Raw genomic sequence first — 22468 nt, 5'->3', positions numbered from 1 at the left:
CCTCACCTGGTTTAGCCGGCTTGTCGAAGCCAATGCCCGGGGTGTGGCCGCCGTCACATGCAAACAGCTACGGGGAGCCACAGGTGAGAGCTGAGTGCTGGGTGCCGACCAAAGGTGGACAAACCACCTGAAAAGGACGCGACAGGTTCCCACACCAGAGGTGCTACCCCCTCCCTGACACCCCATACACCCCACAATGCAAAACAAAGGTATCAAATGTACAGTTCATAACAGTTAACAAAAAAGCACCCATGGTAGAATCATATATAGTTAGTTACCACCCCACCCACCCATTGCCCGACTCCATGCCAACCTTACAATATATAGAAAAGTTAAACAGAACTTTTATCTCCACAGAGCTGTATTTATAAAAAGAAGGTATATTGCCTACTACCTAATCTATAATATGTTTACACATCAAAAACCATAAATCTTAACTGAAAGAAGCAGGAAGTAAGGGATTTAAATGCAGAAGAGAAAAAAGGGATGGACCTTTAATCTAAGCAAGAATTATGAAAATATTCACGAGATGGTCCCCACACCCTTTGGAACTTTATGTCCGAATTAAGGAGTGAATAATGAATCTTTTCAAGCTCTAAGCAGGACATAATGTCTCTGAGCCATTGAGCATGAGTGGGTGGGGCAGCATCTCTCCACCTAAGCAGGACTGCATCTGGCTAAAAGAGAGGTGAAAGACAGTGCACGACATTTAGTCGGACTCAGATGCGTGTCAACCTCTCCTGAGGTGCCAAAAAGAGCAATCAGAGGGTTAGGTTCCAAATAGTAATTAAGTATATGGGATAAAGTTAGAAAGACATTTCTCCAGTATTTCTCCAAGCCAGGACAAGTCCAATATATATGAATAAGGGAAGCCTTGCCCCCGTTACACTTGTTGCAACATAGACTAATGTCTGGATAGATACGCGATACTTTAGTTTTAGACGTATGAGCCCTGTGTACAACCTAAACTGTAACAGACAATGGCGAGCACATAAAGAAGTTGAATTAACTGACTTGAGAATTGAATCCCATACACCATCGGACAAAGGAAAATTTAAATCTTGCTCCTAGGCAGTTTTAATTTTGTCAAGGGGTGGGCTCGCCACAAAGTCGCTAATTTATCTCAGATAGTAGATAATGGATTTACACAATGGATTCATGTGAAGAAACAAGTCAACAACATTTTTATCGGGTATCTCAGGGAAGTTTGATATTAAAGTGTTGATAAAATGTCTAATTTGGAGATATTTAAAGAAATGAGTGTTGGGTAGATTGAACTTTGCAGACAATTGTTCAAAAGATGCAAAGCGGTTGTCTATAAAAAGATCTTCAAAGCACCTAATGCCCTTTCTGTGCCAGACTTGAAATGTTAAATCACGCACAGAAGGCTGAAAGAGGTGATTATGTAAGATAGGACTAAAGAGAGAGAAACCGTGAAGACCATTACACTTTCTACACTGAGCCCATATTCTCAACGTGTGCCTGATAACAGGATTAACAATTGGTTTGAGCAGATAGCAAGGAAGTGCAGAGAAAGAGAAATTCTTCTTGCAATTCAACTCCATTGCCACTCATATTGGGCAGTCAGACTGCTTATGAAAATAAGACCAAAAAATAAGAGAACGTATGTTGGTTGCCCAGTAATATAAGTGGAAATTGGGCAAGGCTATACCCCCTACACTTTTAGGTTTTTGAAGGTCAACTTTATTTAATCAGGGACGTTTGCCCTTCCACATATAGGACAAAATAATTGAGTCTAACGAGTCGAAGAAAGCTTCAGAAATAAAAATTGGTAAAGATTGAAATAAGTATAAAAATTTAGGAAGGATATACATTTTAGCGACATTAATACGACCCATCAGGGATATAGACGGGGTGACCACTGTACTAGACTCTTATTTATATGATTTAAGAGATTAGTAAAATTTTCTCCAAAAGGACGTTTATAGTTCCTTGGTACTGTAATGCCAAAGTAAGTAGATTGATTATTCACTACTTTAAAAGGGAGGCTGTAAAACTCTAACATTTGTGCTTCTCTGTTTATTGGAAAGAGTTCACTCTTATGTAAATTAAGTTTGTATCTGGAAAACTGGCTAAGTTTGTCAAGGAGAGAAAACATTGGGGATAAGGAGGTAGTTGGATTTGATATAAAAAGTAAAAGATCATCAGCATGAAGAGAGACTTTCTACTCAACACCCCCCTCCAAATCCCCATCAGATCAGCGCAATCGCCAATGACTCTATGGCCAGATCAAAGAGTAAGGGACTTAAAGGGTACCCTTGCCGGGTGCCACGTTTAAGGCTGAAAGGTTGGGATTACTGAGAGTTAGTCAAAACAGAGGCAGTGAGATGGGAGTATAACAATTTAATCCATGTAACAAAACTTTGTCCAAGATCAAATTTGTCTAAATCCACAAAGAGATAGTTCCACTCTACATGATCAAACGCTTTCTCCACGTCTAAAGAAATGACACATTCAGGAATCCCAGCTGAAGGTGAGTATAAGATATTAAATAGACATCATATATTGATAAAAGGGAGACAATTTTTAATCAAACCAGTTTGGTCTTCAGAAACAATTAAAGGTAGAATGTTCTCCAATCTATGGGACAAAACTAGCCAAAATTGTAACATGAACATTTAACAAAGAGATCGGGCTATATGAAGAAGACTCTGTTGGATCTTTGCCTTTTGTCACTAAAGGAATGATACATGCCTCATTAAATGATGCTGACAACTTACCTTGTTTAAACGAGTCAGATAAGGCTGAGGTTAGTTGAGGTGAAAGCAATGAGGAAAATGATTTATAGAATTCTACAGAGAACCCATCAGGTCCAGGAGATTTACCAGTCTGCTGTATAGAAATGGCTGAGGATATTTCCTCTAGTGATATTGGCTCATTCAGCTTTGTTTTGAGATCAGGAGACAGCGTAGGAGTATTCAGACTATTTAAGAAATTCTCCACCGAAATGTTATCATTTAAAGATTCAGAAGTATAGAGTCTGGAATAAAAATTCCTGAATGTATCATTGATTTCAGAGTGATTCTAGGTAATATTCCTATTTCCCATTTGAATTCTTGTAATGTGTTGTTTAACTTCAAAGTGTCTTAGTTGGTTGACTAACAATTTACTGGATTTATCACCATGGATATAAAATCAGCTCTTACTTTCCAAAAGTTGGCGTTCAATTGGGTGAGTGGAAATAAGGTCAAACTTAGTTTGAAGTTCCTCTTGTTTCTTAATACAGCTACGGATTTTTGGTTTGAGCATATAGTTGGTTTGTTTCTTTGATTTGATTGACCAGATCTAATCGCTCTTTATAGGTCCTTCTTTTCAAATTCGCAGAGTAGGAAATTATTTGACCCCTTAGGTATGCTTTCATAGCATCCCAAACAACCAGACTTGAAGTTTCCAATGATATGTTAGTACTTAGGAAAAAAATTAACTGGTCCTCCATAAATTTTACAAAATCATTATCTGACAGTAAGGTCGAATTAAAACGCCAATGCTTATATATTTGTGAGGAACCAGGAAAAATTAGAGACAGGTTGACTGGGGCATGATCTGAAATCATTATACTCTGATAGTCACAAGAATGGACAGATGGGATCAACTTATTATCAATTAAAAAGTAATCAATTCTAGTAAAAGTGTGATGAACATGTGAAAAGAATGAATGATCTCTCTCATTTGGGTGGAGAAAATGCCATACATCGAAGATACCATAATTGGAAAGGAAGGACTGAATTAATAAAGCAGATTTGCTTGGTAGTCTGGGAATAGAAGACAATTGATCCAAAACTGGATTTAACCACCAGTTAAAGTCGCCACCCAATATGAGAGAGTATGAACTCAACTCAGGCAATAGAGAGTAGAAACGATCAAAAAACTCCACATCATCCGAATTGGGAGCATATAAGTTAGCCAACATTGCCAATGTATTATATAATTTCCCCAAGACAATGATGAAACAACCATTTGTATCTGATACTTTGTTATGGAGCACAAAGGGAACATTTGGATTTATGAGAATTGAGACCCCCCCCCCCCCCCCCCGCTTTAGCCTGAAAAATAGAATTGAAGTGCTGCCCCGCCCATCTTGAATGAGACGAGAGTAATCTGAACTATGAATGTGTGTTACTTGCAAAAAAGCATTTGCTGCATTAAGATGTGAAAACACCTTCCTTCTTTTAAAAGGATGGTTCAATCCCTTAACATTCCAGTTTACCAAATTCAACGGACTAACCATTGTCCTTTAAAAAGATACTAGATAATAGGCATAAGCAATGTCAGAAATTCAAATAACAGCTCTGGGACAAAAGTATAAAACAAAGAAAAACAGGACAAAAATATGTCCTGAATAACAAAAATATCTAAAGATTCTATGAATGATATTGCCAACAGAGTTCCCTTCCAACCCACAGCAAGACAGCTACCGAAAAACAGCAGCAAGCTCTTCAAAAAGATGTCTCGTGACATCATCATCAGCTCCGCCTTTTATTAATTAAAAAAAACAAAACTTCTAGCACTCCAGACTAATATTATACATTGTGAAAAATAGAGCAATTCCTCCAAAATTTATTAAGCATGACTCAAAGTAGTAATCCAAAAAAATATAAACTAGTATTTAGAAAAAGAAAGATAAAAACAAGTAAACAGACTTTACCCAATGAACCACCCACGAAAGACTGTAAAAAAAATTCACTGAATTGAAAAAAAAATCACAGAAAAAAACAGGAAAAAAATTAATGCTCCTCCGCTAATCTAGCTAATCAGACCGAATCCGAAGAAATCGAAGTAATAGGGCAGCTATCAATAAATTTCTGAGCTTCTGCAACCGAATTTAACCACTTCTTGTCTCCACTGGGAAGAGTGATTCGAAGTCACGCCGGAAACCGAAGAGAAGGCCTGAATCCATGATTACCTTGCGCCTTCTTTACTTCTCTATACTTGGCTCGTAGAGTCAAAACTTGAGGAGCATAATCCTCAACAACACGAATCAACTGACCCTTGTACTCTGAATTGTTTCTCCACCGAGCCTTCCTGACCAGGAGATCTTTCATCTGGTAGCGATGAAATCATAAAATGATTGGGCGCGGTCTGTGTCCCGAAGCTGGTTTAGGTGCTAAGGAACGGTGAGCTCTATCTATCTCGGGTGGAGTTGAAAGTATATCCTTCCCGAAAATCTCACACAGCAGAGTGGAGAAAAATTCAGTGGGACGTCCACGTTCGATAGAATCCGGCAGGCCCAAGATACGTAGGTTCTGACGTCTGCTTCGGCCTTCCAGGTCGGTAACTTTTGCTGTTAGCTTGTTATTATTATTGTGCAAGCTGGAACAAATGTTTTCCAGCTCATTAAAGCGTTGTTCCAAATCTTGTGTCACAAGCTCGAGACTTGATAAGTGTTGGGCATGATCCTCCACTTTGGAATTGATTTGATCCAATTTTGATTCCAATGAACTGAAAGAGGACTTAAATTCAGCAATTATCCCCTGAGGGAGCTGATCCAGTATCAAGATAATGTCTTCGCCCAATGGGCCAGCCACTGGAACGTTTTTTTTCCCGGGTTTGGAACTTGTTGAGGTTATTGTAGAGCAGGCGTATTCGCAGGCAGGAAGGAGAATAAAAAGTTTAACAGTTTGGATGAAAAAAAGGGAGGAAAGGAATGGGGAGATAAGAAACAGAGCAGAGCGAAAATTTTTAGCGACTAGTCCATCTTGACCGGAAGTGACCGCCATCAGATTTCTGAATGGCCCATGAACACTATCTCACTACTTCTTTTATTTTTTGTAATTTTGTACTACTTAATTTAACTATTTAAAACGTAGAAAAACCTACAGAACAATACAGGCCATTCAGCCCACAAAGTAGCCATGCAGTATATATAGTTAAAGTACAGGTTTTTTTCTCTATATTTATTTAGCGTGTATTGCATTGTACTGCTGCCATAAAGTTAACAAACTTCATGACATATGCCGGTGATATTAAATCTGATTCTGATTCTGTGTGTCCCACTCCCATCAGGGAGGAGGCTATGTAGCATCCACACCAGGACCACCAGACTCAAAGACAGTCACTTTCCCCAAGCAGTGAGGCTGATCAACGCCTCCACCCACTAACCCACCCAGACACATCCTCAACCACCACTACCTTGTCATTTCCTGTCAGTCACCTTATGTACACACACCCCCGTGCCTAGTGTCACTTTATGGACACACAATTGATCCATGTATCAATTGTCAACTATCCGTGTATCTGTGTATCAACTATCTTGTGCATTTATTCTTATTTGGTGTATTTTGTGTATTATTGTGTTCTTTATCACAGTTTTTTTTCGAGTTGCTTCGAACCCAGATTAACAATTATTTCATTCTCCTTTACACTTGTCTACTGGAAATGATATGAAACAATTTGAATGTTGAATGTTGAATCCGGGGTTCCTGCAGTGTGTTTTGTTTCCAGCATCTGCAGTCTCCTGTGCCCCCGTGATGATGGTCACACTGCCGTCAGTGAAACCCCGGACACTAACTCCTCCTGTGTCCAGTTACCTGCAGGACCTCTTCCTCCTGGTCAGTTCTCCCCCTCCAGTCCCCTACTTTATGGTCTCTTTCCCTTTGACCTCACCCACTAATTGTAATTGCCAGATCCATGTATCTTATCCCTGTTCACTCTAGGAATTGGACCGTAAGGTCACAAGATATAGGAGCAGAAATAGGCTATTCGGTCCATCGAGTCTGTTCCCCCATTCCATTATGGCTGATTTAGTTTCCCCCTCAACCCCATTTTCCTGCCCTCTCTCTGTGACCTTTGATACACTTACTAATCAAGAAACTATCAGACTCCGTTTTAAATATACGCAGTGACTTGGCTTCCTGCAGTCGTCTGTGGCAATGAATTTCACAGAATCACGACTGTCTGGCTGAAGAATGTCTGATACCAGAGGGTGTGTGATTCAGCTGGGAGGGGGTAAGTTCAAAGAGGGTGTGGGGACAAATTTATCTTTACAGAGAGAGTGGTGGGTGTGCAGAATGCACTGTCGGGGTGATGAGGGGGAGACAGATTCCGTAGAGGCGTTTAAGAGACTCTTGGACTGATGCATGAATTGTGGTTTGGGATATAGACTTGGTGTAGCAGAAGCAGTTAGTTGGTTTAGTTAAACATTTAATTACGAGTTTAAGTAGTTTGTGGACCGAAATGTCTTTTCCTGTGCTATACTGTTCTATGACTTTCTATCCAGCCTCCTGCAGAATTCTCTGGAAATTCTACTGTGCCGTGCAAAACTCTTAGACCTATATATGTAGCTGGGGTGCCAAAGACTTTTGCTCAGGACTGTATTTTTTGTGGTAGCAGTCCAGTGCAATATATAAAATTACTACAGTACTGTGCAAAAGTCTTCAGCACCCTACACCCTACGTGCCTGACGCATGGTATTTTATATAATGTTTGTCTTTACTTGGGATTTTTAATCGTGTTGTATATTTTTATGAGTATGCCAATATGATTATCAACAGAACTGCTCTGGGAGTACTTTACAGCAGGAGTGATGAGTGAGCCCTCCGTCGGTCAGGGTAAACCATGGATATTGTGCCCTAGCTGCCTAGGTACAGAAGCCAGGGCAGTTCTACATGGAGAGCACGCTGTTGCCCATGTAGCAAGCTTCTCCGCTCCAAGCATCTGATGAACCCAAAGGAACGGCAGAGACCCATACAGTCTGGGACCAGTGACATTGCAAGAGTTGCCAGTCAGGGTTGAATTCACATAGGACTGCCCCAGGGACTAACTCTGGATTTTTCCCCTGGGGTTTACTCCCGAGGCCTTCCTCATGAGTGAGTACAGCCACAAGGGGTGGAGATTTGAGATCAGAGTTTTCCTTCTCCTAGATGAGCTGCCAACAATGGCTGATGAGCCCCATCTGCCCTAAGTGACTGGTTTTAAAGTGTCAGTAACCCACATATGCCCCTTCTCCTGTCATTAGAAACGGGTCCTCTGGGTTTAGTAGCTGAGCCACACGTGACGGCCAGGAGCTGGACTTGGCTGTCAGAGGCTATTTGAGGCACACGCCATTGGGAGCGTTTAATAGGTAGTGGGAGCTTGTCCGTATTACCACCCTCAGCTATAACAACATTAAACCTTTACAACGGGTACTCAAAACTGCCCAACGCATCGCTGGCACCAGCCTACCCAGCATCAAACTCATATATACACAGAAAGGTGCCAATAAAGGGCAGGTAACATCATGAATGATCTCACACCCACTCCCCCCTCGCTCATGGACTGTTTGTCCCACTCCCATCAGCACCACACCAGGACCACCAGACTCAAAAACAGCTACTTTCCCCAAGCAGCAAGTCTGATCAACACCTCACCCACTAACCCACCTCCACACCCCCAACCACCACTACATTATCATTTCCTGTTCATCACCTTATGTACACACACTCCTGTGCCTCGTGTCACTTTATGGACATACAATTAACCTACGTGTATAAGCTGTCAGATGTATTTATATTTATTGTGTTTTTTGTGCTCCACCAGATCCGGAGAAACAATTGTTTTGTTCCTCTTTACACAAGACATTAAACATTCTTCACCTCGAATCTTGTACACAGGAGACCCCCATGTTACAGTCATTCAGGTCATAGACATCCACCCTTCCATCATTCACAAATTACTCCCCCAGGATTTCAGATGTGGAATAAAATTAGCTTTGTGAAATGATCTGTCTGGATGGCATGCAAAGGTTTTTCGGTATCTGAGTACGTGCAGAAATAATAAACCGGTTGTCAGTGCCAGGAGTGGCAGCTCTGACGAACCCACGCTTCATTTCTCTGTAACTCTAACACTATTCCGTGGGCCTGAAGAGCCCTGATGAAGGATGCCAGCCCGCTATGTCAGCTGTTTACTTCTCTCCTTAGATGCTGCCCGACTTGCTGAGTTTCTCCAGCATTTTGTGTGCGTTGCTCGGGATTTCCAGCATCTCTTGTGCTTACAGTACTGTGCAAAAGTCTTAGGCACATATATATATATAGCTAGGGAGCCTAAGACGTTTGCACAGTACTGTGGTGATTTTATCTACTGCACTGTACTGCTACGTGAAAAAAAAACAAATTTCACAATGCGTGAGTGATGATAAGACTGATTCTGATATGGGTCTCTGTTGTGGACTGAAACAGGAAGGGGGCAGGGAGAGGGGAGTCAGGCTGGTAAAGGGGATGGGAGCGGGAAGCATCAGACAGACATTCTGTAATGAGCAATAAACCAATTGTTTGGAAGGAGATGACCATGCCTAGTGTGTTAGGGCTGAGCGTGTCTGCACCCACAGCATTCCCCCACCCCTGGCATTCCTACTCTACCAACCCTCCCACACCCCTCCCGTGCCACTCCACCTTCGCCATTCCCAACGTCCTTTGCTCCCGCTAGATTTCCAAACTCACTCTCTGCTCCACTTTGACAAAAACAGTACTGTGCTGGCGGTTTAGTCAGCCCAGCAGTGTCCATTCCAGGCATATGGACTAGTTCACATTGGGCTCCTTCAGTTCTGTGTTTTCGTTCTTGGTGCCGATTGGTGGGTGGGCGATGAGGGAGGGGTTGGGGATTTGGGGTCTGATGTTTCTCCGTGTGAGTGACCTGGTAGAGAGGGGTTGGGGTTTGCTGTTTCTTTGCATGGGAGGAGCTCGGACGTTAGGGCTGTGATGTTTAGCTGCCGTGTACGGCTGGGCAATCTGGTAGCTTTTTCTGTGAGGGAGGGTTTGTGGAATTTTGGGATTGTGAGTTTTGTTTCTTTTCCCTGTTCATGCGGGTGGGGGGGGGGGGGGTGGGGGGGTGCATGGTTTGATGTCTTCCCTTTCAACAACTTCCGTGGTTTTTCTGTAGTTTCTGGCTATCTGGAGAAGACAAATCTCAGAGCTGTATCCTGCATGCACTTTGATAATAAAATGAACCTTCGATGTATATGTGCTTAATACTTTGCACAGTACTGTACGTTTTATTCTGCAAAGTGTTTTCCTTTCCACAGCCTTGCTGTACTTCTGTGTGCAATGATCTTTCTGGGAGGTACGATAAAATAAAGCTTTTCGCTGTATTGAGGTACACGTGGACACAGCTCAGCACATCAGAGAAACCAGCCTCCCCCCACGGGCTCCATCTACACTTCCTGCTGATCGGTAAAGCAGCCAAAATACCCACCCCAGACATTGTCTCTCACCCCCACCTCAGACATTGTCTCTCACTCCTACCCCAGACATTGTCTCTCACCCCCACCCCAGACATTGTCTCTCACTCCTACCCCAGACATTGTCTCTCGCCCCCACCTCAGACATTGTCTCTCACTCCTACCCCAGACATTGTCTCTCACCCCCACCCCAGACATTGTCTCTCGCCCCCACCTCAGACATTGTCTCTCGCCCCCACCTCAGACATTGTCTCTCACCCCTACTCCAGACATTGTCTCTCGCCCCTACCCCAGACATTGTCTCTCACCCCCACCCCAGACATTGTCTCTCACCCCCACCCCAGACATTCTCTCTCGCCCCCATCCCTCACTGGGTAGAGGCTACAAAGCCCTGATGAAGGATTTCAGCTTGAAACATTGACTGTTTATTCCTCTCTTTGAATACGATAGGGTCTTTTAAGAGTCTCCTGGAGAGGTACATGGAGCTGAGTAAAATAGACGGTTATGCGTAACTCGAGGTAATTTCTAAGTCAAGGACATGTTTGGCACAGCTTTGTGGGCCGAAGGGCCTGTATTGTGCTGTAGGTTTTCTATGTTTTCGCTCCATAGATGCTGCCTGACCTGCTGAGTTCCTCCAGTGTTGCTCTGAATTTCCAGCATCTGCAGAATCTCTTGCGTATAAGATATAAATGTCTGAAATTACACACCACCAGGTTCAAGGACAGCTTCTACCCTGCTGTTACCAGACAATTGAATGGGCCACTCATACCTCTCAAAATGAACACTTCACCTCACAATCTAGCCCGCTGTGCCTCTCACACGTTACTGTCATCCTGCACTGCACTCTCCCTGTCACACTTTATTGGTTTCCTTTTGTATGATCTCAATGTACTGATGTCATTGTCATAGAGAAGTACAGCACAGAAACAGGCCCTTTGGCCCATCTAATGCATGCTGAGCCGTTTAAACTGCCTACTCCCATTGACCTGCACTGGATCCATAGCCCTCCGTGTACCTACAATACATGCACTCCACCAAACTTCTCTTATATGTTGAAATAAAGCTCACATTCACCACTTGTGCTGGCAGCTCGTTCCACAGTCTCACAACCCTCTGAGTGAAGAAGTTTCCTCTCATGTTCCCCTTAAACTTTTCACCCTTAACCTATGACCTCTAGTTTTAGTCCCAGGCAACCTCAGTGGAAAAAGCCTGCTTGCATTTACCCCATCTATACCCCTCATAATTTTGCATACTCTATCAAATCTCCTCTCAAGCTTCTACGTTCTAAGGATTACAGTCCAAAGCGATTCAATCTTTCCTTAATTCAGGTCCTCCAGACCCAACAACATCCTGGTAAATTTTTCTGTGCGCTTTTAACCTTATTTACATCTCTTGTGTAGGTAGGTGACCAAAACTGCACACAATACTCCAAATTAGGCCAATGTCTTACATAATTTCAATATAACACCCCATCTCCTGTACTCAATACATTGATTTATGAAGGCCCTGTGACAAAAGCTTTCTTTACAACCCTATCAACCTGTGACACCACTATCAACAAATTATGGACTTGTATTCCTAAATCCCTTTGTTCTACCATAGTCCCTAGCACCCTCCCATTCACTGTGTAAGACCAACTCTGGCTGGTCCAATCGAAGTGCAACAATCTTGCACTTGCCTACGTTGAATTCCCTTTGCCAGTTTTCCAGCTGATGCAGATCCCTCTGCAAGCCGTGATGTGCACAATGATCTGTCTGGGTGGCAGGCGAACCACTGTATTACGGTGCACGTGACAACAATGAACAGCAGTTCAAAGTAAGTTTATTTTCAAGTCACCACATAAAACCCTGTGATTCATTTCCTTGTGGGCATACTCAATAAATGTCTGGTAGAATTATAGTCGTAATGGAATCAATGCAAGACCACACCTATTTAGTCAGTCTTTCTAACCAATTACCAATTTTACTGTGAAACATGGAAACATAATAAACCTACAGCACATTACAGACTCTTCAGCCCACAAATCTGTGTCGAACATGTCCTTACCTTAGAAATTACATAGGCTCACCCATAGCCCTCTATTTTTCTAAGCTCCATGTACCTATCTAGTAGTCTCTTAGAAGACCCTATCGTATCCACCTCCACCACTGTTGCCAGCAGCCCATTCCAAGCACTCACCACTCTCTGCGTAAAAAAACTTACCCCTGACATCTCCTCTGTACCTACTTCCAAGCACCTTAAAACTGTGTCCTCTCATGCTAGCCATTTCAGCCCTGGGAAAAAGCCTCTGACTATCCACACGATGAATGCCTCTCATCATCTCATACACCTCTATCTGGTCGCCTCTCATCCTCCGTCGCTCCAAGGAGAAAAGGCCGAATTCACTGAACCTATTCTCATAAGGCATGCTCCCCAATCCAGGAAACATCCTTGTAAGTCTCCTCTGCACCCTTTCTATGGCTTCCACATCCTTCTTGTAGTGAGGCGACCAGAACTGAGCACAGTACTCCAAGTGGGGTCCGACCAGGGTCCTATATAGCTGCAACATTACCTCTCGGCTCTAAAACTGAATCCCACGATTGATGAAAGCCAATGCATCGTATGCTTTCTTAACCACAGAGTCAACCTGCGCAGCTGCTTTGAGTGTCCTATGGACTCGGACTCCAAGATCCTTCTGATCCTCCACACTGCCAACAGTCTTACCATTAATACTATATTCTGTCATCATATTTGACCTACCAAAATGAACCACTTCACACTTATCTGGGCTGAACTCCATCTGCCACTTCTCAGCCCAGTTTTGCATCCTATCAATGTCTTGCTGTAACCTCTGACAGCCCTCCGCACTATCCACAACACCTCCAACTTTTGTATCATCAGTAAGTTTACTAACCCACCCCTCCACTTCGCATCAGTACCACGTGACCCTGTCTAGGTGTGGCTGAGGTTGTGACAGAGCACCCTGCAGGTAAAGCCACAACACGGGCTCAAACTTGGGAGGTGACTGTTGGGTTGTCTCGTGCACTAGTTCCACACACAAGATCAGAATCAGAATCAGGATTATTATCACTGACATAATGTCATCAAATTTGTTGTTTTGCAGTAGCTGTACGTTACAATGCATAAAAACTCTAAATTACAAAAAGAAAATTAAGTAGTGCAAAATAGAGCATTAATTGTGAGTTAGTGTTTGTGGGTTCACTGTCCATTCAGAAATCTGATGGCGGAGGGGAAGAAGCTGTTGCTGAATCGGTGAGTGTGTGTCTTCAGGCTCCTGTTCCTCCTCCCTGATGGTGGCAATGCAAAGAGGGCATGTCCTGGGTGGTGTGGGTTCTTAATGATGGACGCAATTTTCCTGAGGCCTCGACTTTTGAAAACACCCTCAATGCTGGGGAGGCTCGCACCTCACTGGAACTGTTTAGAGCTAAAGAGCTTCCCCTCCTGTCTCCTCACAGGACACTGTATCAGCAGAAGGCTGACGTGTAACGAAGACAATGACTGCGGTGACTTCAGTGACGAGGATGAGTGCGAGGAAGTCCGCTCACCTTGTAGGAGGCAGGTGGAACCCTTGGAAATAGCACACATTGCTGGTACTGGGTAAGTTCCAACACATTTTGTAAGATCATAAGACATAGGAACAAAATTAGGCCATTCAGCCTATCAAGTATTTCCCACCAATCAAATATGGCTGATTTAACATTCTTGTCAACCCCATTCTCCTGCCTTCTCTCCATAATCTCTGATTCCCTTACTAATCACCTTAACAGTCAACAGCTTTACAACAGTGAGGCTGAAGCTGTCCTTGAGCCAGGTAGTACATGTCAACGAGCTTTGGTATCTTCCGCCCAATGGCAGGGGGGAGTAGAAAGAATGTCCAGAGTTGGTGGGGTTTTTAATTATGCTGGCTGCTATACTGAGGCATCAACAAGTGTAGGCAGAGTCGATGGAGGGGAGGCTGGTTTCTGTGAAGTTCTGAACTGTGCCACAACTCTCTGTTGTTTCTTGTGGTGGTGCCTTACCGAGCCGTAGTGCATTGGGATAGGATGTTCACTGTGACGTATCGGGATAGGATGTTCACTGTGGGGTATCGGGATAGGACGTTCTCTGTGATGTATCGGGATAGGATGTTCACTGTGGTGTATCGGGATAGGATGTTCACTGTGATGATTCTGGATAGGACGTTCACTGTGGTCTATCGGGATAGGATGTTCACTGTGATGTATCGGGATAGGATGTTCACTGTGGTGTATCGGGATAGGACGTTCTCTGTGATGTATCGGGATAGGATGTTCACTGTGACGTATCGGGATAGGACGTTCACTGTGATGTATCGGGATAGGACGTTCACTGTGATGTATCGGGATAGGACGTTCACTGTGGTGTATCGGGATAGGACGTTCACTGTGATGTATCAGGATAGGATGTTCACTATGGTGTATCGGGATAGGACGTTCACTGTGATGTATCGGGATAGGATGTTCACTGTGGTCTATTGGGATAGGACGTTCACTGTGATGTATCGGGATAGGACGTTCACTGTGGTGTATCGGGATAGGACGTTCACTGTGATGTATCGGGATAGGATGTTCACGGTGGTCTATCGGGATAGGATATTCACTGTGATGTATCGGGATAGGACGTTCTCTGTGATGTATCGGGATAGGATGTTCACTGTGGTGTATCGGGATAGGATGTTCACTGTGGTCTATCGGGATAGGATGTTCACTGTGGTGTATCGGGATAGGACGTTCTCTGTGATGTATCGGGATAGGATGTTCACTGTGACGTATCGGGATAGGACGTTCTCTGTGATGTATCGGGATAGGATGTTCACTGTGGTCTATGGGATAGGATGTTCACTGTGATGTATCGGGATAGGACGTTCTCTGTGATGTATCGGGATAGGATGTTCACTGTGGTGTATCAGGATAGGATGTTCACTGTGGTCTATGGGATAGGATGTTCACTGGATGTATCGGGATAGGACGTTCTCTGTGATGTATCGGGATAGGATGTTCACTGTGGTCTATGGGATAGGATGTTCACTGTGATGTATCGGGATAGGATGTTCACTGTGATGTATCGGGATAGGATGTTCACTGTGGTCTATCGGGATAGGATGTTCACTGTGATGTATCGGGATAGGATGTTCACTGTGGTGTATCTGGATAGGACGTTCACTGTGGTGTATCGGGAGAGGATGTTCACTGTGATGTATCGGGATAGGACGTTCACTGTGACGTATCGGGATAGGACGTTCACTGTGGTGTATCGGGATAGGATGTTCACTGTGATGTATCGGGATAGGATGTTCACTGTGGTGTATCTGGATAGGACGTTCACTGTGGTGTATCGGGAGAGGACGTTCACTGTGATGTATCTGGATAGGATGGTTTCTGTGATGCATCTACAAGGTGAATTTGTTTGTCCTCCAAAGAGTTTTCATTGTTTTGCCATAAGCTGCCATTAAAGGACAAAATTCAGTGAACAATTGAAGTTGTTGGTGAGCTCTTTTGACTGTGTTGTTGGACCAGGACAGGCTAGTGGTGATGTTTACGCCAAGGGCCTGCTCTTCAGTTTAGTTGAGCTCTCTGTCGCCTTGTACCCTGAGTCCTTGTTATTCGCGTCTTGGCCCACTGCAGAGCCATCAGCAGTCAACTAGTATTGTAGTTAAAGAGGAATCTGGGCACAAAGGCTGGTGCAGGGAGTCGAGTAGGGGGCTGAGCACACAATCGTGTGGACTGGAGGATCTCCTTGTGGTGGAACACAAGAATTTGGGAAAAAAATGTTCATAATTCCTTGTAAGTGGCATCACAGGTAGATAGGATTGTAAAGAGAGCTTTTGGTGCATTGGCTTTCATTGATTAGACCAGGAGATGGAATATTGTATTTTTGGTGAGGCCAAATTTGCAGTACTGCGTGCTGTTCTGGAGAGGCATCAATAATATTGAAAGGGCACAGAGAAAATTTTCAATAATGTTGTTGGGAATTGAGGACCTTAGTTAATGGATTAGGGCTTTATTTCCTGGAGATAGAAGATTGAGAGGAGATTTGATAGAGGTATGCAACATTATGAGGGGTGTAGAGAGGGTAAATGCAAGCAGGCTTTTTCCACTGAGGTTGGGTGAGACTAAAGCTAGAGGTTAAGGGTGAAAGGTGAAATGTTTAAGGGGATCATGAGTGGAAACTTCTTCACTCTGGTGAGAGTACGGAACAAGCTGCCAGAACAAGTGGTGGATGTTCAACGTTTAAGACAAATTATGATAGGTATATGGGATGGAGGGCTTTGGTCCAGGTGCAGGTTGATGGGACTATCAGTTTGGCACAGAGTAGATGTGTGGAAGGCCTGGTTCTGTGTTCTCCTGCTCTACGAGTCTGGTTCGGTAGGGGAGTGGGCCACCATCTCACACCTGCTGCCCTGGGTCCACAGGGCGAATATCCTGGGGATGGAGCCTTGGAGAAACCCTTTCAACAACGACTTCTACAACGGGATGTGTAAAACGGTTTACAACGGCATCCAGAGGGCCCACATCCGTGTTCCCTGGAACATCAACACGTTCCAGTATCAGGTCACAACGCACAGCCCCGGAGGAGGAGGGAGGAGAGAGAGAGAGGACACATGGGGAAGGGAAGTGAGGAAGAGAGGGAATGAGGGAAAGGGGAGGAGGGAGGGAATGGAGTTGGTGGGAGGACAGGAGGGAGGGTAGGGAGTTGTTGGGAGTAGCAGGGAATGGAGTTGGAGGGAGGACAGAAGGGAGGGTAGGGAGTTGTTGGGAGTAGGAGGGAATGGAGTTGGAGGGAGGACAGAAGGGAGGGTAGGGAGTTGGGAGGGGGAGGAATGGAGTTGGTGGGAGGGAGGAGAGAGAAGGTAGGGAGTTGTTGGGAGGGGAAGGGAATGGAGTTGAAGGGAAGACTGAAGGGAAGGTAGGGAGTTGTTGGGATGATACAGTAGGGGTAGAGGGGGCATAAGGGTTGTAGTTATGACCTTTCCCCAAATGAACCCTATGCTCCCTTCCCACATAACCCAGACATACGCCCGGCAGCAATTCACCACCGATATGTATGAGAGTTCCACCGAAGTTGTCAAGAAGGTCTTCAAGGAGATCAGCAGCAAATTCAACGCAGGGTTCTCACTGAAACTGAACAAGAAGGTGAACCTCTCGGCTGGGGCCCATTTCAGCACCAACTTCAGCAAAAGCCTCTACACACTGCTGTCTGACAATAAGTCCCAGGTAGCGGACCGGCACCATGGGGGGAGGCTGCAACTGAGGGAGGGGTCAGAGAGGAGGGAGGGAATAGAGATGGGACAGGAGTGGGGAAAGGAGAGTTTAATGAGGAGGGTATAGTGGGTGAAGGAGGGGTTACAGGAGTAGGGAGGGAGGGCATAGAGTGAAGGGCGTAGTGGGGAAGGAGGGGTAGGTGGTGACAGGGTGGAGGTAAAAGAGTGAGGAGGAGAGAGAGATTGTGGGAAAGAAAAGAGAGGAAGAGCTGTAGGGGAGGGGAGGGAGAGGGTGGGTGGATGCCCCATCATACACTCCCAGGCTCAGATATAGAGTGACACTCCATCTGTAATTCCTATCACCACTGTCTGCCAAGTTGCCTCCTCTCACTGTGTTCACATTGATATTGATAAGACCACAAGACATTCAAGCGGAATTAGACCATTCGGCCCATCGAGTCTGCTCTGCCATTCTATCATGGCTGATTTTTTTCCCTCTCAACTCCATTCTACTTGTAACCTTTGATGTCAAATCAAATCAAGTTTAATTGTCGTTCAATACATAGCTCCAAATGAACATGACAGCGTTGCTCTGAGCCAAAGTACTAAAACATACATGTGCATTCTAAATAACGAGATAGAGAGGAAAAGAACATAGACACCCGACTCTCTCAGACCAATGGCCCCATCCAACTCTCTCTGCCCGAGGGCCTAACTCGTTTCCCTTAGCTCGATGTCCCGACCCTACTCTCTCAGCCCGAGGGCCTAACTCATTTTCCTCGGCTCGATGTCCCCAACCTACTCTCTCAGCCCAACAGCCCAACTCGTCTCCCTCGGCTCGATGTCCCCAGCCAACTTTCTCAGCCCGAGGGCCCAACTCATCTCCCTCAGCTCGAAGTCCCGACCCGACTCCCTCAGCCTGAGGGCCTAACTCGTCTCCCTCAGCTCGATGTCCCAACCCGACTCCCTCAGCCCGAGGGCCCAACTCATCTCCCTCAGCTCGATGTCCCCATCCGACTTCCTCAGCCGGAGGGCCTAACTCATCTCTCTCAGCTCAATGTCCCCACCCGACTCCCTCAGCCCGAGGGCCTAACTCATCTCCCTCAGCTCTATGTCCCCGCCCGACACCCTCAGCCCGAGGGCCTAACTCGTCTCCCTCAGCTCGATGTCCCAACCCGACTCCCTCAGCCCGACAGCCCAACTCGTCTCCCTCAGCTCGATGTCCCGACCCTACTCTCAACCCGAGGGCCTAACTCATTTCCCTCAGCTCAATGTCCCGACCCTACTCTCTCAGCCCGAGGGCCTAACTCATTTCCCTCAGATTGATGTCCCCACCCGACTCCCTCAGCCCGAGGGCCTAACTCATCTCCCTCAGCTCGATGTCCCGACCCTACTCTCAGCCCGAGGGCCCAACTCGTCTCCCTCAGCTCGATGTCCCCACCCAACACTCTCAGCCCGAGGGCCTAACTCATCTCCCTCAGCTCGATGTCCCGACCCTACTCTATCAGCCCGAGGGCCTAACTCATCTCCCTCAGCTCGATGTCCCGACCCTACTCTCTGCCCGAGGGCCTAACTCATCTCCCTCAGCACGATGTCCCGACCCTACTCTCAGCCCAAGGGCCTAACTCGTCTCCCTCAGCTCGATGTCCCGACCCTACTCTCTGCCCGAGGGCCTAACTCATTTCCCTCAGCTCGATGTCCCCACCCGACTCCCTCAGCCCGAGGGCCTAACTCATCTCCCTCAGCTCAATGTCCCCACCCGACTCCCTCAGCCCGAGGGCCCAACTCGTCTCCCTCAGCTCGATGTCCCCACCCGACAATCTCAGCCCGAGGGCCTAACTCATCTCCCTCAGCTCGATGTCCCCACCCTACTCTCTCAGCCTGAGGGCCTAACTCATCTCCCACAGATCGATGTCCCCACCCAACTCTCAGGCCGAGGGCCTAACCCATCTCCCTCAGCTCGATGTCCCGACCCTGCTCTCAGCCCGAGGGCCTAACTCATTTCCCTCAGCTCAATGTCCCGACCCTACTCTCTCAGCCCGAGGGCCTAACTCATTTCCCTCAGATTGATGTTCCCACCCGACTCCCTCAGCCCGAGGGCCTAACTCATCTCCCTCAGCTCGACGTCCCGACCCTATTCTCAGCCCGAGGGCCCAACTCGTCTCCCTCAGCTCGATGTCCCCACCCAACACTCTCAGCCCGAGGGCCTAACTCATCTCCCTCAGCTCGATGTCCCAACCCTACTCTCTCAGTCCGAGGGCCCAACTCATCTCCCTCAGCTCGATGTCCCCACCCAACTCCCTCAGCCCGAGGGCCTAACTCATCTCCCTCAGCACGATGTCCCGACCCTACTCTCAGCCCAAGGGCCTAACACGTCTCCCTCAGCTCGATGTCCCGACCCTACTCTCTGCCCGAGGGCCTAACTCATTTCCCTCAGCTCGATGTCCCCACCCGACTCCCTCAGCCCGAGGGCCTCTCATCTCCCTCAGCTCAATGTCCCCACCCGACTCCCTCAGCCCGAGGGCCCAACTCGTCTCCCTCAGCTCGATGTCCCCACCCGACAATCTCAGCCCGAGGGCCTAACTCATCTCCCTCAGCTCGATGTCCCGACCCTACTCTCTCAGCCTGAGGGCCTAACTCATCTCCCTCAGCTCGATGTCGCCACCCGACTCCCTCAGCCCGAGGGCCTAACTCATCTCCGTCAGCTCGATGTCCCAACCCTACTCTCTCAGCCTGAGGGCCTAACTCATCTCCCTCAGCTCGATGTCCCGACCTTACTCTCAGCCTGACAGCCTAACTCATCTCCCTCAGCTCGATGTCCCCACCCAACTCCCTCAGCCCGTGGGCCTAACTCATCTCCCTCAGCTCGATGTCCCGACCCTACTCTCAGCCCGAGGGCCTAACTCATTTCCCTCAGCTCGATGTCCCCACCCTACTCTCTCAGCCCGAGGGCCTAACTCATCTCCCTCAGATCTATGTCCCAACCCGACTCCCTCAGCCTAACAGCCTAACTCATCTCCCTCAGATTGATGTCCCAACCCGACTCCCTCAGCCTGAGGGCCCAACTCATCTCCCTCAGATTGATGTCCCGACCCTACTCTCTTAGCCCGAGGGCCTAACTCATCTCCCTGGGCTCGATGTCCCGACCCGACTCCCTCAGCCCGAGGGCCTAACTCATCTCCCTCGGCTTGATGTCCCGACCCTATTCTCTCAGCCTGAGGGCCTAACTCATCTCCCTGGGCTCGATGTCCCCACCCAACTCCCTCAGCCCGAGGGCCTAACTCATCTCCCTCTGCTCGATGTCCCGACCCTATTCTCTCAGCCTGAGGGCCTAACTCATCTCCCTCGGCTCGATGTCCCCACCCGACTCTGTCAGCCCGAGGGCCTAACTCATCTCCCTCGGCTCGATGTACCCACCCGACTCTCTCAGCCCGAGGGCCTAACTCATCTCCCTCGGCTCAATGTCCCGACCCTACTCTCTGCCTGAGGGCCCAACTCGTCTCCCTCAGCTCGATGTCCCGACCCTACTCTCTCAGCCTGAGGGCCTAACTCATCTCCCTCAGCTCGATGTCCCGATCCTACTCTCTGCCCGAGGGCCTAACTCATCTCCCTCGGCTCGATGTCCCGACCCTACTCTCTCAGCCTGAGGGCCTAACTCATTTCCCTCAGCTCGATGTCCCCACCCTACTCCCTCAGCCTGAGGGCCTAACTCAACTCCCTCAGCTCGATGTCCCCACCTGACTCCCTCAGCTCGATGTCCCCACCCGACTCTGTCAGCCTGACTGTCCGAATGGCTGTCTTTGAACGGCCGACCGGTTACTCCAGACAATGAGAAGCTCGCTGATGCAGTGGACCTGCTGAACGCATAGTTATTGGAGTCAAGAATAATCTTGCAATGTAACAAAGAAAAGTGCACCTTTGGTTGGTCCCCGAGAGGCTGCTATGTGTACATACACCACCACCTTACCAGACGACCAGAATTAAAGAACCTATTAATCTCCACTTTAAATATACTCAATGATTTGACCTCCACAGCTGCCTGTGGCAATGAATTCCACAGATTCACCACCCTCTGGTAAAAGAAATTCCTCCTCATCTCATTTCTAAATGGACGTCCCTCTATTCTGATGCTGTGTTCTCTCGTCTTAGACACCCCTAGTAGAGAAAATACCTTCTCCACACCCACTTTATCTAGGCTTTTCACTCTTCGATGGGTTCAATAAGGTCCCACGCATTCTCCAAAACTCCAGCAACTACAGGCCTAGAGCCATCAAGAACTCCTCATATTGCTAACCCTTTCATCCCTGGAACCATTCTTGTGAACCTGCTCTGGATCCTCTACAATATCAGCACATCCTTCTTTAGATATGGGGCCTATAAATGTTCACAATACTGCAGGCAAGGTCTGACCAGTGCCTTGTAAAGTCTCAGCATCACATCCTAGATTTTACATCCTAGCCCTCTGTTGGAGTAGTTAGAATGAAACAGGTTGAGCACAGCAAATGTTAAAGTAGGGGAGAAACACGGTGAGAGAGGAGGGGAGGGCATGGACCGATGAAGCACAGAGGGGTGTGGGGCCAGCCATAGTTCCTCGATTTGTTGAACATAATCCCGGTATTTCAAACGTCTCTTCAAATCTAGAATAATGATTATTTCCTGGTCAAAGGCCAAGTGGAGTTGGCACATTTCAACGTGCGCAATCAACGCTACGAGCTTGATCCAGACTTTATACTCGAACTGAAGGGACTCCCGACGGAATATGACAAGGGTGCATATTTTAAAATTCTGGAAGACTACGGCACACACTACACCTCATCGGGAACCCTCGGCGGACAATATCAACTGGTCTACGTGTTGGATAAGTCCCAAATGGCCAAAGAGGGTAAGTCAGCATTCATTGTCCACCAAACTGTGCATTCTTCGATCCGCGGTCACTTGAGACCTAAACCTGAATCCTCAAAAGCACTAATCAGTCACAGATCTGTGAGAGGCATTTGCCAGACCCACACGTTGTGTTGGTAATTGGTTTATTATTCTCACATGTACAGTGAAAAACTTTGTTTGCGCGCCAGCCGGAG

General features: G+C 46.7%; 1 protein-coding gene across 1 annotated transcript in view; it reads left to right on the top strand.

Moving 5' to 3' along the window:
- The window catches only part of LOC140728895 (complement component C9-like), a 60679-nt gene that overhangs the window by 26088 nt on the left and 12123 nt on the right, over positions 1-22468 (top strand). Inside the window, exons 4-7 of the mRNA XM_073047974.1 lie at positions 13627-13768; positions 16602-16740; positions 17200-17403; positions 22032-22272. Of these exons, the coding sequence (XP_072904075.1) occupies positions 13627-13768; positions 16602-16740; positions 17200-17403; positions 22032-22272 (726 nt within the window). The remainder of the gene's footprint in view (positions 1-13626; positions 13769-16601; positions 16741-17199; positions 17404-22031; positions 22273-22468) is intronic.

The sequence above is a fragment of the Hemitrygon akajei genome, chromosome 6, assembly GCF_048418815.1.
Source record: "Hemitrygon akajei chromosome 6, sHemAka1.3, whole genome shotgun sequence".
Taxonomy (NCBI): Eukaryota; Metazoa; Chordata; class Chondrichthyes; order Myliobatiformes; family Dasyatidae; genus Hemitrygon; species Hemitrygon akajei.
The sequence above is the reverse complement of the archived record's forward strand: the minus strand, read 5'-3'. Positions and strand labels throughout refer to the sequence as shown.